The following is a 16,107-nucleotide window of genomic DNA, read 5'->3' on the forward strand; positions in this document are numbered from 1 at the left end:
GTTCAATACTCGTCGTCACTCTCAGGGGCGTTGAAACCATCGAAATCCTCGTCTTCTGTGTTGGAGTGAAACAGCTCTGCTAACTCAGGAGTCAGGCGGGTGTCAAAGTTGGCGAGCGGCTCGTCGTCTTTACTATCGGAGTCGGAATCAGTTCGAAGGAGTTCTGTTTTCCTGAACCCGTTCAGGACAGAAGTCTTTGGTACGGATTTAACGGACTTTACGACCCAGGTTGCTACTTCTGGTAGTGAAGCACGGCGAAGTCGGCCGGTAGCGGTGAAAAAAAAAAAAAAAACAGTTCACGATAAAATGTATTGATCACATCATGATATTCTAATATACCCTAAGGACGCCTCTTCTCCGAAAATCAAGATTAGTGGGGGACATTTCAAAATCTTCAATAATTTTCTACATTCGTACATTGAATTAAATTTATTTCTTTCCTTAAAAAAATCAACATAATTTCTTAATTAAAGACTGAGTAAACAGAACGAAAATATTCTCTTCAGGTCATAAGTTTATGTATTTTTAAAACTTTTATTGAAGTTATTTTGAAATCCTCCCCAGAATACAGCCGACTGTGTATGGTATTGTGTGCACGTGTGCTCAGATTTTTCCACTGTTGTTAAAATCTAAATTTCTCCCCCGGCTATACCTGTTCAAAACATGACACCTGTAGAAATTGAAACCTCTAATCAGCCCATCCAATACCGTTAATTGATGTATTTTCAATCATTACTGTAAACAAAACAATTTATTACACAACGAACTTGACAGCTTGGGGTGAGGACGGCGTGGGGTGACAAACAATTATTTATATCACAATGTTCAAACAACAAATAACCTTTAATCAGCGCACTGACAAATTGTTGTAATAACTATAGAAAGCCATCATATTCCTTTTAAATGTAAACAAAACAAATTTATTACTCAACGACCCCAAAATGGGTGACAGCTTGGATGAGTACAGCGTGGGGTGAAAGTCAACATCGCGAACTTCAAACAACAAATAAGACGACATATACGAGAAAATCATAATTTTATTGACAATTATAATGCATAATATCAAATTTTATTGAAAATAAAACCCTATAAACCTTTACTTCCCCACTCCCTTTTGTCAAATTACCTGAAAAAGAAACGTAAATAGTATCATATGTATCTGAAAATAGCCACATTTATCGTCAATTTGGGTGCGCGTTATATGTGGATTTTATCCTTATTTTCCACAAAAATCGACCCTGCGGCTTATAGTCCGGTGCGCCTTATTCACCGGAAAGTACGGTAATTAACTGTACAGGTAAAACCTGTTCAACAGCTGACTCCCTTTTGTAATTGGCATATAGAATAATTTCAGATCAATATTTTACATTTGGGTCATTCAAATTACATTGTACAGAAGAAAACATTTTTTTTTTAATAAATGCAGTTAACATTTTGCATGTATATGTTAAATATTCTAGTACATGCATTTATAGTTGGCATGTCAGCAGAAATTGAAGTGCTTTAATTAGATTTATTATATAATTATTTTGAACTTTTAAGTTTATTTTGAAAATTATGTTCATTTGCATATCAGGTAAGTGTTAATAGATTTTGTCAGAATTGTTTTTAGCGTTTTCATACATATTTCCAAATTGTGACCAAAATATAAGAATAAACAGGGAAAAGTTTTGTTTATTGAATTTTACAAATAAGCGTCATAAAGTAAAATATGTATTTCGAAATAATTATTTCCCCATGTCAAGTGTCTTGACTGAAAAAAAAAACTTAATAAATTTGCACCATAATTTAAAGTTATATTTGGATGCTAAAATTTAGCAAAAATTTAGAAAGGAAATCTTTTGTATATTTATTTTCATTTATTGTATTGTAACACAGGGATGGAAAGTAGCACAGGAACCCAGTAGCCCACAACCGCTAAATTTTGACCTAGGCTAATGAATTTTTAATCAGTAGCCCTGATGGCTACTGAAATATTCTCCAATTATAAATAGAAAATAGGTCTGGGCTAGCAGGATTATTAGTTGGGCTACTGGATTCTGTTTTATGGGCCAGTTGACCACTATGCAAATGTTGCCAATTTCTTTCCCTGTAACAGATTTAAGTTTTATTGCAGTAGAACGGACTGTTTAAATTTTAAATACGTGTACATGTAGATTTCATTTCATTTTGGATATCTTGATCATTTGGATTTGGCAAAGGACATTCCAAACATTTGTAAATATATCACAGTCAAACAGTTCTGGATTAGAAGGCAGGGTTTTATCACAATCTCCTCAAACTGCAGTAGCTTTTGTTTTAATGTCTGAATAGTTAAAATCAAATAATATTAATGTCTTTGAAAAGTTATGTCTAGGCTGCATTTTTTACTATATCTAGACTTCATAGACACGATGTAGTGTTTTGGTTTGGGCTAAAACAGATGAAACATTTTGTTTTTGTTAAAAATGCTAAACTAGCAAAGATCCTAAATACTTTCTATAACAGGTTAACCTCCTGATTGAAATTGGTCTCTCAATGCTAAACTAACAAAGATCCTAAATACTTTCTATAACAGGTTAACCTCCCGATGGACTGACATTGGTCTCTCAGTGCTAAACTAACAAAGATCCTAAATACTTTCCCATAACAGGTTAACCTCCCGATGGACTGACATTGGTCTCTCAATGCTAAACTAACAAAGATCCTAAATACTTTCCCATAACAGGTTAACCTCCCGATGGACTGACATTGGTCTCTCAATGCTAAACTAACAAAGATCCTAAATACTTTCTATAACAGGTTAACCTCCCGATGGACTGACATTGGTCTCTCAATGCTAAACTAACAAAGATCCTAAATACTTTCTATAACAGGTTAACCTCCCAATGGACTGACATTGATCTCTCAATGCTAAACTAACAAAGATCCTAAATACTTTCTATAACAGGTTCACCTCCCAATGGACTGACATTGGTCTCTCAATGCTAAACTAACTAAGATCCTAAATACTTTCTATAACGGGTTCACCTCCCAATGGACTGACATTGGTCTCTCAATGCTTAACTAACAAAGATCCTAAATACTTTCTATAACGGGTTCACCTCCCGATGGACTGACATTGGTCTCTCAATGCTTAACTAACAAAGATCCTAAATACTTTCTATAACGGGTTCACCTCCTGGTGGACTGAAATTGGTCTCTCAATGCTAAACTAACAAAGATCCTAAATACTTTCTATAACAAGTTAACCTCCCGGTGGACTGAAATTGGTCTCTCAATGCTAAACTAACAAAGATCCTAAATACTTTCTATAACAGGTTAACCTCCCGATGGACTGACATTGGTCTCTCAATGCTAAACTAACAAAGATCCTAAATACTTTCTATAACGGGTTAACCTCCCGATGGACTGACATTGGTCTCTCAATGCCAAACTAACAAAGATCCCAAATACTTTCTATAACGGGTTAACCTCCGGATGGACTGACATTGATCTCTCAATGCTAAACTAACAAAGATCCCAAATACTTTCTATAACGGGTTAACCTCCCGATGGACTGAAATTGGTCTCTCAATGCTAAACTAACAAAGATCCTAAATACTTTCTATAACAAGTTAACCTCCCGGTGGACTGAAATTGGTCTCTCAATGCTAAACTAACAAAGATCCTAAATACTTTCTATAACAGGTTAACCTCCCGATGGACTGACATTGGTCTCTCAATGCCAAACTAACAAAGATCCCAAATACTTTCTATAACGGGTTAACCTCCGGATGCACTGACATTGATCTCTCAATGCTAAACTAACAAAGATCCCAAATACTTTCTATAACGGGTTAACCTCCCGATGGACTGAAATTGGTCTCTCAATGCTTAACTAACAAAGATCCTAAATACTTTCTATAACGGGTTCACCTCCTGGTGGACTGAAATTGGTCTCTCAATGCTAAACTAACAAAGATCCTAAATACTTTCTATAACAAGTTAACCTCCCGGTGGACTGAAATTGGTCTCTCAATGCTAAACTAACAAAGATCCTAAATACTTTCTATAACAGGTTAACCTCCCGATGGACTGACATTGGTCTCTCAATGCTAAACTAACAAAGATCCTAAATACTTTCTATAACGGGTTAACCTCCCGATGGACTGACATTGGTCTCTCAATGCCAAACTAACAAAGATCCCAAATACTTTCTATAATGGGTTAACCTCCGGATGGACTGATATTGATCTCTCAATGCTAAACTAACAAAGATCCCAAATACTTTCTATAACGGGTTAACCTCCCGATGGACTGAAATTGGTCTCTCAATGCTAAACTAACAAAGATCCTAAATACTTTCTATAACAGGTTAACCTCCCGATGGACTGACATTGGTCTCTCAATGCTAAACTAACAAAGATCCTAAATACTTTCTATAACAGGTTAACCTCCCAATGGACTGACATTGGTCTCTCAATGCTAAACTAACAAAGATCCTAAATACTTTCTATAACAGGTTAACCTCCCGATGGACTGACATTGGTCTCTCAATGCTAAACTAGGTCAGAAGTTGAATGTATTTTGATTACCTTTTTGAGGACTTTGTCCTTTATGAGGATCAATTGAGTTTGGCAATAAGAATACATGTACATGTAAAGAGGGTCACTTGTACATTTTTGTATTTGTGTCATCTTGAATGAATGGTGTATCATTTTGTATTTGCCCAGCTGTTCAGGGTTTGACTTCTGCGATGGTATGAAGCTTAGTCCCACAAAGCATTTTATTAGACCATAATAAAAGAAAGAAATTGATAAAAGATCTATAAATGTAAATGATAAAGCCTACAAAAATCTCTAATGGTATTAGGATTGACAGGTCCGTGTTAATGAAAATTGAAAAAAAAGAATTACTCTGCATGATCAAATGCATTGTAATATCACTGCCAGAGTTCTAATTTTCCAGGCAAGTAATCCAGCCTCTTTTGAGCCTCTAATTTCTCATCTCAAGTTTAATGAACTGAACCCTCTTCAAAGAAGGAGGGACAAGATTACAAATGTTTAATGTGCTCTAGTTCAGCTATATGTATTGAATCCATTTTGTTTTTAGTATTGAAATGTACTGGTACATGTATGCCCATTGTTCCATTATGGGCAAAATTATACCAGTATGTGTTAACAGTGTATGAATTAGTATTTTCCAGTTGTTTTTATCTTTTTTGTTTAGATCATAGGAGTACAGATAGGCTTGTATTTGACCAGCTCTTGTCCAACCGAAGTGTGTTAAACCCAGAAACTGATGATGAACTGGTAAGGCCATAAAAAATATACATGTACAATGTATATGTATGTCTGTTTACTGTTACCTGACCAACCCTATTTTTTTTTTATCCGACCCTGTCATTTTATTGGAAAATTGACAGTTAAAAAAAATCTGGCATTTGATTGAACTGGATTCTCGGTGATAAAAAATTCAAAATATCAACACTTTACTGATTACAAAATATACATACATACATGTACATGTAACATAGGAGTGGCATGGTAATCTTTTGATGACATTGATACTTCAAAATCTACACATACAAATGCGTGTACATAGGGGTTTTCATGGGGTTTCTTGTAATAAACTAACATGAAATCCAAAAATTCTTATGTGCCCTTTTAGTTTTGGGTTATTGGGGTCCCCTAGTCCTCAAGTTTGATTAAGGGACAAAGTCTTGTGTGTCACTCCTTACATGTGGCCTATTTTCAGTTCAAATTCCCAATTTTGTCTTGAAAAGATTTGTACAGTGTACATGATAAGATGTAGATTTGTAAGATGTACAGATTCCTCTGTTCTCTCTACTGTATCATATTTCTCTTGAAGGGGTCACCTCATGGACCTTAAAGCAATGGAAACTGTTATGGTCCACATCAAGGATTTTTATTAGGAATTTATAAATACTGTTTAAAAATATATAGATTATTTCCTAAATTCACAATTTTCAGGCTCTTTCCCAACTGCATGGGCCCCAGGCCCCTTCCCCAAATACAGTAGGAAAATCACTGATGTTTCACTGCAGCTATGAACTAAAGATCTTTGAAGCATGTCATATTAGAAGGTTGATTTTACAAGTCTAGCAGAGAAATATAATATAACTTAAGTAGCTGTCTTGGTAAGAATCATGCAAAATCTGAAAAATGTGATACACCCCAAAAAAGGCTACGTATTTTTATATTTGTAGTTGTTATTTTATGGGTCTATGTTATGAAATGCATAATTATTCATTCAAATCTGCCTGTTCTTAGGAGATCATCAACATTGAAAATCCAATAGATTCTATTGTATTTGAGTGTCATATACAGAATTATCTCCCTTAATTTTGAAATCTACAGTGCATTCTATATAAATTTTATCTCCTAAGAACACGGGTTATATGAAAAACTGAATGATAATTTCTGTTTACTATGGCAATTCAAACAAAATATCAAAAATATGTAGGCTTTTTACCTATAAATCACATTTTGCATGATTCTTAGCTGGAGTTCTACTTAAAACTAATTTTACAAGAAGCAGAATCTGATGCTTTGGTCATTCTTATGAATAAACTTTATTTCCAGATATGCTATGGCTACAAGTACAGCAGGTGGAGAGCAGTTGTTTTCCCTGTATTGGTTCTTCTCACTGGAGGTTTTATTCTATTGTTGATGTCATGGAAACCACAACTAAGATGTTACCTAAGAAAAAAGAAATGCTCCATCCAAAATGCTGACTGCATTTTAGTTGAGGTATTCAGTCAGAGTCACTAAATTTCAGATTAATGACAGTTTTCAGGTCAAACAGAAAGCAGGGCTCATGCCTCTGGGTAACTTAGTTGAAATTATTACACTGCTATTGCTCACTTTGCTTTTATATATATAAACAAATTGAATTTGAAGTCACATTTGCCATTTTTTAGACATGAGATGGGACCAAGGCTATTATGGTTCATTATTTTGGTGAATTTGTGAAGCCCAATGATGTCCAGATGGATGGCTTTTTTACTGGAAGAGCACTATCATAAAAACTATCACAAGTTCTAAAATTTTTGGATCTGTTGTTATTTTCTCTCAATTTTCTATAAGTTTGTTCAGTCTCCTTTCCAAGGGAATGTTTGTTTGGTTCATCATTCAAGATTTTGTCTCTTTATATAAATTGTATGTCCAGATTGGTCCCCAAATGTACAGGGTTCAACAGGCTGCCAGGTTTTAGTCCCATGAGGGGCAATGTCTAGTTAAACTTATTTCATTTTGAAAATAGAAATTTGGATTGCATAACCAGGTCAATTCACTTTGGAAATTGGCATATTTTTGATTATTTGGTCAGCATCCTGTATTTTGTATCATTCGTTGTTGGGTTCAAGCATAAAATTAATAATCTATCATACATGTATATGTATATCTGGTTAAAAAATGCTTATTTTATGATATAACACGTAGGCATATCATTAAAATCATTGATATTTGGGATAATCATTATTATGTTTATTGTGCAGTTTAAATAATTTGTTGTATCAGTTATGCAAATTACAAAATATATGGTTAGTTATATTATTTATATGTATACAACTGTTGTGGCAGCACATACTAATGTTATGATGTAATTATGATAATTGATATGATAATTGATGTAATATTTTAAAATATGTACATGTAAATATTCTCTTTGTGAAAACCTTGGGTACCTCAAAAGGGTTTGATAATTTAAATTTACCTGTATTTTACCTTTTCCAGTAAAAAATGTTGGATAGTATATTTAAATGATTTCATTGATTAGAGACACAATGATATAATATTAATGTAATATTTTTTTCATTAAATTTTTTTTTCTGTTTTTGCAAAAAAAGTAGCATATATATTAAAGCGATAAATATTTTAAAAAATATATTTCTATCTTTCCAAAGGTAATTATTTGAATTCATCTTTACAATAAAATAATTTAATATTTGTTTATGCAATTAAATTTTATTAAAGTTGTGTACATTGATCATCAAATAAGTTATTAATCCACTTCTTTCAATTTTCATCATCGGTAGACTTAAGCTTGTGTCATTTCATTTTGTATATTTTTTTTTAAATTATTTATCCAATTGGAAAATTTAAACTATCACACCCTTTTGAGGACCCCATAATCCCTAACCTTAATTGATGTTGTTTTAGTTGAATAATTAAATGTTGGAGAAATGTGAACACACCAATCACACATACATGTAAAGTCTTGTTGTGTGCTACAGGTAGTCCTGAAAGACCTTGAGGCAAAAATGAAAATTTATTTCTTTCAACACTCATCTAGCCTGTCAAAAACTCAAACCTCCTCACCAAAAAGTTTTTATTATCATCAATTTTTTTGTTTCTTTTTCTGATTTCCAGATTTTATAAAGTGAATTTTTTTATGCTACTTGAGGAGGTTTTTTGATTTTATTGATAATAGAAACAGGAACAAATGAATCATTATATAAACTTTATAGTAAATCCTTACAGAGATCGTCAAAAACATCTTTAGCAAGTGTATACATAATTTATCAATATAAACAATCAAAATTATAAGTAATTGCTATTGTATCATACATCTTTGTATTAAGCTTGAAAATTAGAGTTTAGACTGGAATAATTCAGAAAGAAAATATTATTTATTATCTACTACATTTCAACCTACCTACCCAATTTTTTTTTAGCAATCAGACTGACGAACAGAAATACATTTTAGTCTGGCCTGGTAAAACACTGCTTAAGTAGCTGTCTTTGTAAGAATCATGCAAAATCTGAAAAATATGGTACACCCCAAAAAAGGCTGCATATTTTTATTTTTGTAATTAAGTTGTTTTATGGATGTAAATTATGAAATGTGTATTTATTCATTCAAATCTGCCTGCTCTTAGGAGATAATCAACATTGAAAATCTAGTAGATTCCATTGTATTTGAGTGTCATTTACATAGTTATCTCCCTTAATTTTGAAATCTACAGTGCATTTTATATAATTTTTATCTCCTATGAGTGCGGGTTATATGAAAAACCAAGTATAAATTTCTGTTAACTAAAGCATTTTATACAAAATATGAAAAATAAAAATATGTAGGCTTTCCAACCATGTATCACATTTTACATGGTTCTTAGCTAGAGTGCTACTTAAAATGTCTAATTTTAGAATAGCACTTTCAGCTATTGTAAACGTTTTAATATTCATGGATTCTGTCAAGTGAATATACATGTAGTAGCAGGTATCAATTATCACAGCTTCGAAAAATGATAAGCATTACATGGTGTTAAAAATCAATCAATAAACACTTTCTCTGTTTGTGTCCCCTCAAAAAATTGTCTCTTGTCTTCTAATTTCAGGATGCTTTCCATAACTTTACTGTCTGTAATGTCAGTGCTCTTAATTTTTCCTCTAGACAGTGAGTACATGTACTGAAAAATGAATTAGAATATACAATGTAACTTTAATTTTTGAAACAAAAAAAAAACTGCTTTGTTTATTTCTTAAATTTTAAAATGCAAGTATGACTTATTGCAGTTACAGTCCTGCGTCCATTTTTGCAACTATAACAATAAGTTCAGGGATAAACATTAACAATTCCCCAGTAGCCAATGGTTACTAGCATTTGAGCTGGGCTACCAAACTTTTGGGTAAAATTTAGTTGAACATATAGAAAATATTTAACAACTACCAGCTTGTATTTCCTAATTTTTACTCCTGAAGTTCCAAAATTTTCAATTGCATATTAATTTTTTGGTTACAAGTAATGGATGGTTTTCTTGACATGAATCATAGAATTCCACAAACCTTGATATTGGAGTGCATCATTAGGCTTTAATTTTTGTGTAATATTTTTAATTATAAGCTGAAGAATAATGACAAAACAAAACTAGAAATAGGTACATCAAATAATATGTTTAAAAGACACAAAAAAAACAAAATCATATGAAAAACTAAAATGAAAAAGAAGGAATCTGAACTTTACCATAGAACTTGAAGCTTGAACCAGGTGCACTGGAAGGGTAACTTTCATTTATAATTATTGTTGTAGAGCCCCTGTTGACCACTATCAGAATTCTGATACTGCATCTGATTCCAGTGATTGTTGTAGTGACAAAGCCTTATTGGTGGAAAAAAGACAAGTATGTTTGGTATAGAATTTGATAAAGCATTACTTGCATTACTGATATGAAGCTTAACTGATAACATGTTTCAACTGATAATTATCCTTGGCATGTCTTTATGAGTGAAAGCTTTTTTTCTTAAGTCTTTATCGTCTGAATATAGCTGAAATATTGCTGCTCGGATGTTAAACCCCAACAATCAGTCAATCAATCTTAAGTCTTTAAACTAATCAGATATTTTCAGTGTTCAAAATTTTTTTTTATTGTATTTTATGTTTATGTTTGTGATTGATATATTTTTATGATATTTTTGTGGTTGACTTGAAACACAGGTAGTATTTATGGTTAGATTTTGTGTCATTTATATGGAAGAATTGAAGCTTGTAGTACAGATTTTTAATTAGAAGTAGATTTTTTTCTCATTCTAAGGTTTGCTTTTTCCATATACCTGTACCTTATTTTTAATACAGAAAAACCATGGTTCTAAGGGGTCGTGGATTGCTAAATATAGCAAACATTCCAATGCAGGCAGTGATTCAAGTAAAAAGGTTAAAATGCACTACTGTGTGTGTTGCTCTACTAATATTCTGTATTTCACTTAGTGCATGAATTAACTCCCTTTGCAGTCAAAGAAATTAGGATTTCATGACACAAATTAGTTTCCTTTGTATAAGAATAACAAACTACATAACTTAACTCCCTCTGTACTTGAACACCTGAATAAAAATATTTGGCGTACCGTTAGACACCTTGTACAAACTATTTCCCACAACCCTTATAGTAGAACTGAAATAACACTCTGTGCACTTAGAACTTCATTAATTTGCAGTGTAAAGGTTGAATTAAGCCTTGTAAAGAATATTTTTTTGTGACCAGTGCTAATTTCAGTGACTGTTTGGTATTGTACTATTTAACTAACTGTTGCTTTAGAACTAAACCTATTTTGTAACTTGTTTGTAGTAAGACTTCTCAGTATCAGCTCAAAAAAAAACAAACAAACAAACAAAAAAAACGCTGTTGCTAGTTGATGTTGCCTCAGTACTTCAGCAGACTTGTTTTGTGTATTTTTGTCGTTGTCTGCATTTGCTAGAGGTAGGGAAAGACTTATCAAACTAGTTCAACTTTGCTGCATCTTTTTAGCCTGTCAATTTAGGAAAAACTACCCTTTTTGTGATTTTGAATTTTAGGTTTTTAAAGACTGCCTTTGGTTTTTTTTTTTTTTTTTCTTTGTTAGGTGGGACTGTCGATTCTTTGTGATTTCACTTTCTTTTCTTCTGTGAATCATCTAATACTCACGACAAATATGAATTAATTAAAGTGTTAAACATGCTACTTTCTACACAGGCAAAATTATTTCACATGATTTTCACACGAATTTCACGTGAATTTCACCTGAATTGAGAAAATAAACTAAGTGACAGAGTTCAAGTGAAATTCGGGTGAATGGAGCCTTCACATGAAATTTGTGTTTAGTGAATTTCTCATGAAAATCATGTAAATTTCATGTGAATTTCACATGAATTTCATGTGAAAAATATTTGCCTGTGTAAACATGCTACTTCCTATAAAATGTTTATATATATTTCTTTAATTGTAATTTATCCAGACATTTTTAGTTGTTTTAATTTTTTTGTATAAACTTTTCAAGTGTTATATGAAAATTGTATTCAAGTAGCGGTAGTTTGGAAGAGTCTGTCTAATTTTTTAGCATATCTTCTGCAACTTTCAGTAGTCACTTTTTTCTATGCTGATCATAATAATTTGGTTGACTGGATCATATCTCTTTAACAGACGGCTTTCACTTTTTTAAAATTATTTTTTGGTAGAATGCGTCAGAATTTTTAGATTAAAATGCTAAATTAAGGAGGGTATAATATCATTTACTTCAGAGTATCTGTTAATTTCACTTTTTAGTGTAGCCAAGCTTGGGTGTTTAAAGGCTTTCCTTAATACCATTCTACACAAGATGTCTTTAAATTTTTTTTCCTTTTTTTATTATTTTCTGTTAGGTCAGCTATAATACTATAGATAATAGTGTTTCCATGGTAACATTTTGTTTACATTCCCACAAAGGTGTTAGAGTATGATCCTGCCTCTAACTGTACTGTTGGCATTACTGGTTGATTGTAAACTTCCTTCCATAGGTGATAGACTGTTGTGTAAATTATCTGTGTTCATAGTGCCTAGTCTTCCACAAATTCTAATTTTGTTTGCAAGTTTGTATTTTCACCACATGAATAGTATTACTTGTGGTAGAACAAATTTGGCTTTGTGTTCTTCTGCACTTGTGAAGAACATATTTTGGTCATGCACTCCGTCCAGTTAATTATCCTTTAATTATTTCAAAAGGAAAGTTAGAGGTCCCTTTGTATAAAACTAATAAGTAGAAGTTTATGGTTTCTTGGCATGGAAGTTGTAGGAATTGCTTTCAGTGTTATTATTCACCAATTGTGTTTCCTATTACCTTTCTTTTCATATAGTAAATGTTACTTTTCTTTTCCTATATAAAATTATACAAAAAGTTTATCTAAATACAAAGTATATGTATATCATTTCTTGCTGCACGTACATATATCCCTGTGCTTTTTCAGTGAAGAAAACATATTATACTTACAGGTTGTGGTGTTTTATTTATTTATAGCTGGCCATGGGAAATAACTCTATTTTCTGCTGTTATTTATATTTTCTTTTAAAATTGGTGAGCTTAATTTTCACTACTTTTAAGATTAAGAGAACCAGTTAACTAATCAGAGACCTTCACTCAATCACTACAGGATCACAACACTATTCTACTTTCTGTTTTGGTGAATGTTTTTTATCAGCCAATCAGATTTCTGCTTTCTTAATTATGAAAGCATTATTCAAAGGATAAGACTTAATAATAATGAACGTAAAGTAGAGTGACATATTGTTTGATGGTACATGAGTGACTGAGGGGTTTCAATTACTAAATTTAATTTTAATAGGGTTTTTATATAAAGATTACTTGATAAAGATGAACATCTCATTTTCGTCATGCTTAATTATAAACCCATCTTAATTTTGGAAATACTGTACCAGTAGTCATTTCTGAACTATTTATGGCATTAGATATTTAGCTAAAATTTTCATAATAATTCTTGTACAATAAAATTAATTTTATTTTCGCATGCTGGTTATCTCAAATTCATGAATTTAGTCGATGTTAGTACTTTTGGTGTTCAGTATTTCATGCTCTTAATGTTTGGCTACTGTTCATTGAAAGATATCAGTAAAATTATGTATTTCATAACTTAATTCACACAAATACTAACATGAAGAAAAAAAATCTGTAAACAGGGGAGATAACTTTTGATTTTGAATAATTGATTACAGGCTGGTAGTGGAGGTTTGAAATATTTTGACCATCAGCATATTAGATATATCTGGGACCAAGGAGCTAGGAACTTCAGCAAATTATTGTAAGTATGACTGTTGGTGTATTAATGCTCTTGTAATGCTTTAAATAGTATTTATTCTTTTTTTGTTCATTTCCCAGGATTCATAGTGGTCTTCATATTGATTGTTCATTTTTCCGTTTGTCCGACTCACTTAAAAATTTCAGATGATACAGAGTATTTAATGACTTGCTTAACCAAATTTTTTTTCAAACTTTTATGATGAGGACCAACCATTAAACACCAGTCATTTTTTTTTCACATGAATACACCAAATATTGCAATTTTATATGATAATATTTTTTCTGTGTTCAGTGAAAGCATATCATTGACTACTAATTATCATCATTTAAATGAGTTAGATATCTAAGAGAATAATTATTCTTGACATTTGTTTCTCTGCCCTCTGTGGTTTGCTCATCTTGAGTGCAAGAGGTTGTTGGTTCCATTCCTGGTCAAGTTGTATCAAAGACTTTAGAAATGGTAGTCATTGTTTTCCACTAATCGTATGGCTTATGGGAGATAAAATGACAATTGGTTGGCATTATAAAATCATAACATGTAAGCTTACAAACTAAAATTCTACCTTGGTGGGTCAAACTATGCCAGCAAAATACAATGTATATTCACAGGATTTTTTCATGAATTTCACCTGAATCATGTATATTAATTTTTGTGTCAGACTTCACACGAAGTTCATATGAATTTAGACTTGATTTTTTTTCGCGTTTTAGCGGAATTCATCTATTTCAAATCTGGATTTTACTGTTACAATTCTTTTTTTTTACTGTATATTTACTTCTGATTTTGCAGATTTCTGCTTTGTTTTTAGACCTTATAAATCATCTCAGTGATTTGAACCTTCTCATTAATTTCATGTTAAATTCATGTGAATTTCATGTTATGTTACAATTATATGAATGTCATGTTATGTTCCAATCATATGAATTTTATGGTAAAAAATATTCCTATTTACAAAACAGGGTCTGTTTACTTGATTACACTTTCTAGTCCTGAAATGCATGAAATATCTGCCTTAGAACATAATAATATAATCATTTTATCATTTTTATAGGGATCTATCAACCAATGTGTCCTGTATTTCAATCCAAGAGGATTACACTGGTTTCACAGAAAAAGAACAAAAACAAAGGTATGAAAAATCTTGGTGCATTTCAAAGATTTAAATGTATTACCTATTTCCAACTTAAAATTGTTTTCTCAGTTTTATTTTCCCACTTCATCTTTTGAAGATATGCCTCAGTTTCCTATTTTTAATTGTTATATCAATAACATAAAAATGAAAATACCCCAACCCATATTTTTTCTGGCTTTGAAGAATATGATATTTTGTGACTGAAGAAAAAAAACAAGAATGTATTCCTTTCTTGTTGATTTTCATGAGAACTGCTTTGAAATCAAAATGGCCTGAGAATTGAAAAATATTTTAGAAATTTTATGGTTTCAGGTTAAGAACCTGTAACTCCCAAGCTGTAAGGTTTTTATTCAATGTTGACTTTTTTTTCACTTTCACTTTTTGTATAATGTTAATACCTAATGAAAATCTTTTATTTATGTCTATCCAAATATGTTTGTAAAGAAATGAGATAGCATTCTTAAGGTCCATTGAAGCAATCTATTTTTTCTAAAAAAAAAAATGTATAAGTTTTTGCTTCTGTATATGAATTTGACTTCATCCAGTTCCAGAACATTGAGCAACCACTTAGCTCTCCTCTTTAATCTCTCTTTAACGTCTGTAATTTTATTCTACTGTATATACAGATTAGATTGTGTCATTTTTAAGTTCTATAGTCCAGTAAAACTCATATTAACATTTATCAAAAGTTGTAAAATGTATTAACCAAATGTTTTCTGTAATTTATAGGAGATTAGTGCATGGTGACAATGTCATTGATGTTGAAGTTAAATCGTATGGAAAATTGTTTGTAGAAGAAGTAAGTATTTATCCTACTTCAGAGAGTTGCAGTAAAGAAGGAACTTAATTCTAGGCCCAATGTGTTGCATTTGATTGGGACCACATTTATTGCACCTTTGCTTTGAAAGCAGGTAGTACATAATGATCATGGTGTCCGTCCATCTGTTCATCATTTTGTCTAGGATTAGACAGAACCTATATAGGTATGCCATGCACTGGGATTAGATTTCAGACTTATCTTACTGTTTGGTGATTATTTTTATATTTTGACCATAGGGTTTCTGGGATGGGGACCAAGGGTGTCCTTTAGGTGAGCTTTACTCATAGTTTTTCTAGTGGTTTTATCCCACTGCACAAAGTGTGATACCCTCTGATAATATTGTAGGTGTATGGCCATCTGTTCATCCCCAACTGATTCCAGATGATCACGATTAAAGGATCATTTTCAAACTTTGAATAGATATTGAGTATCTTAAAGCATATTTCTAGTTTGAATTTCAAGTTGATCAAATGAATTACTCAAAATTTATGGCCACTTTATTTTGTTTTACCTTAAATTGTTTTTTGATGAATTAGAGTTATCTTTCTTTGACTATTAAAAATTGTGAGAGTTAGTTCTTTTTCAGTAGTATAGAGTTTATATTAAGCTTAAAAATCATTTTCAGGTC

General features: G+C 31.8%; 1 protein-coding gene across 2 annotated transcripts in view; it reads left to right on the forward strand.

Moving 5' to 3' along the window:
* LOC148601265 (polyamine-transporting ATPase 13A3-like) overlaps positions 1 to 16,107 on the forward strand; it is a 53,049-nt gene that overhangs the window by 2,476 nt on the left and 34,466 nt on the right. The window contains exons 2-9 of one of the 2 annotated variants that reach the window (XM_088555960.1): positions 5,191 to 5,273; positions 6,567 to 6,734; positions 9,323 to 9,381; positions 10,015 to 10,105; positions 10,558 to 10,635; positions 13,442 to 13,527; positions 14,579 to 14,656; positions 15,389 to 15,458. In XM_088555960.1, the coding sequence (XP_088412086.1) occupies positions 5,191 to 5,273; positions 6,567 to 6,734; positions 9,323 to 9,381; positions 10,015 to 10,105; positions 10,558 to 10,635; positions 13,442 to 13,527; positions 14,579 to 14,656; positions 15,389 to 15,458 (713 nt within the window). The remainder of the gene's footprint in view (positions 1 to 5,190; positions 5,274 to 6,566; positions 6,735 to 9,322; positions 9,382 to 10,014; positions 10,106 to 10,557; positions 10,636 to 13,441; positions 13,528 to 14,578; positions 14,657 to 15,388; positions 15,459 to 16,107) is intronic. The other variant, XM_088555961.1, reaches the window with a different exon arrangement.

Source organism: Perna viridis, chromosome 12 (assembly GCF_037379345.1).
Source record: "Perna viridis isolate PV_CMFRI_1.1 ecotype Kerala chromosome 12, ASM3737934v1, whole genome shotgun sequence".
Classification (NCBI taxonomy): Eukaryota; Metazoa; Mollusca; class Bivalvia; order Mytilida; family Mytilidae; genus Perna; species Perna viridis.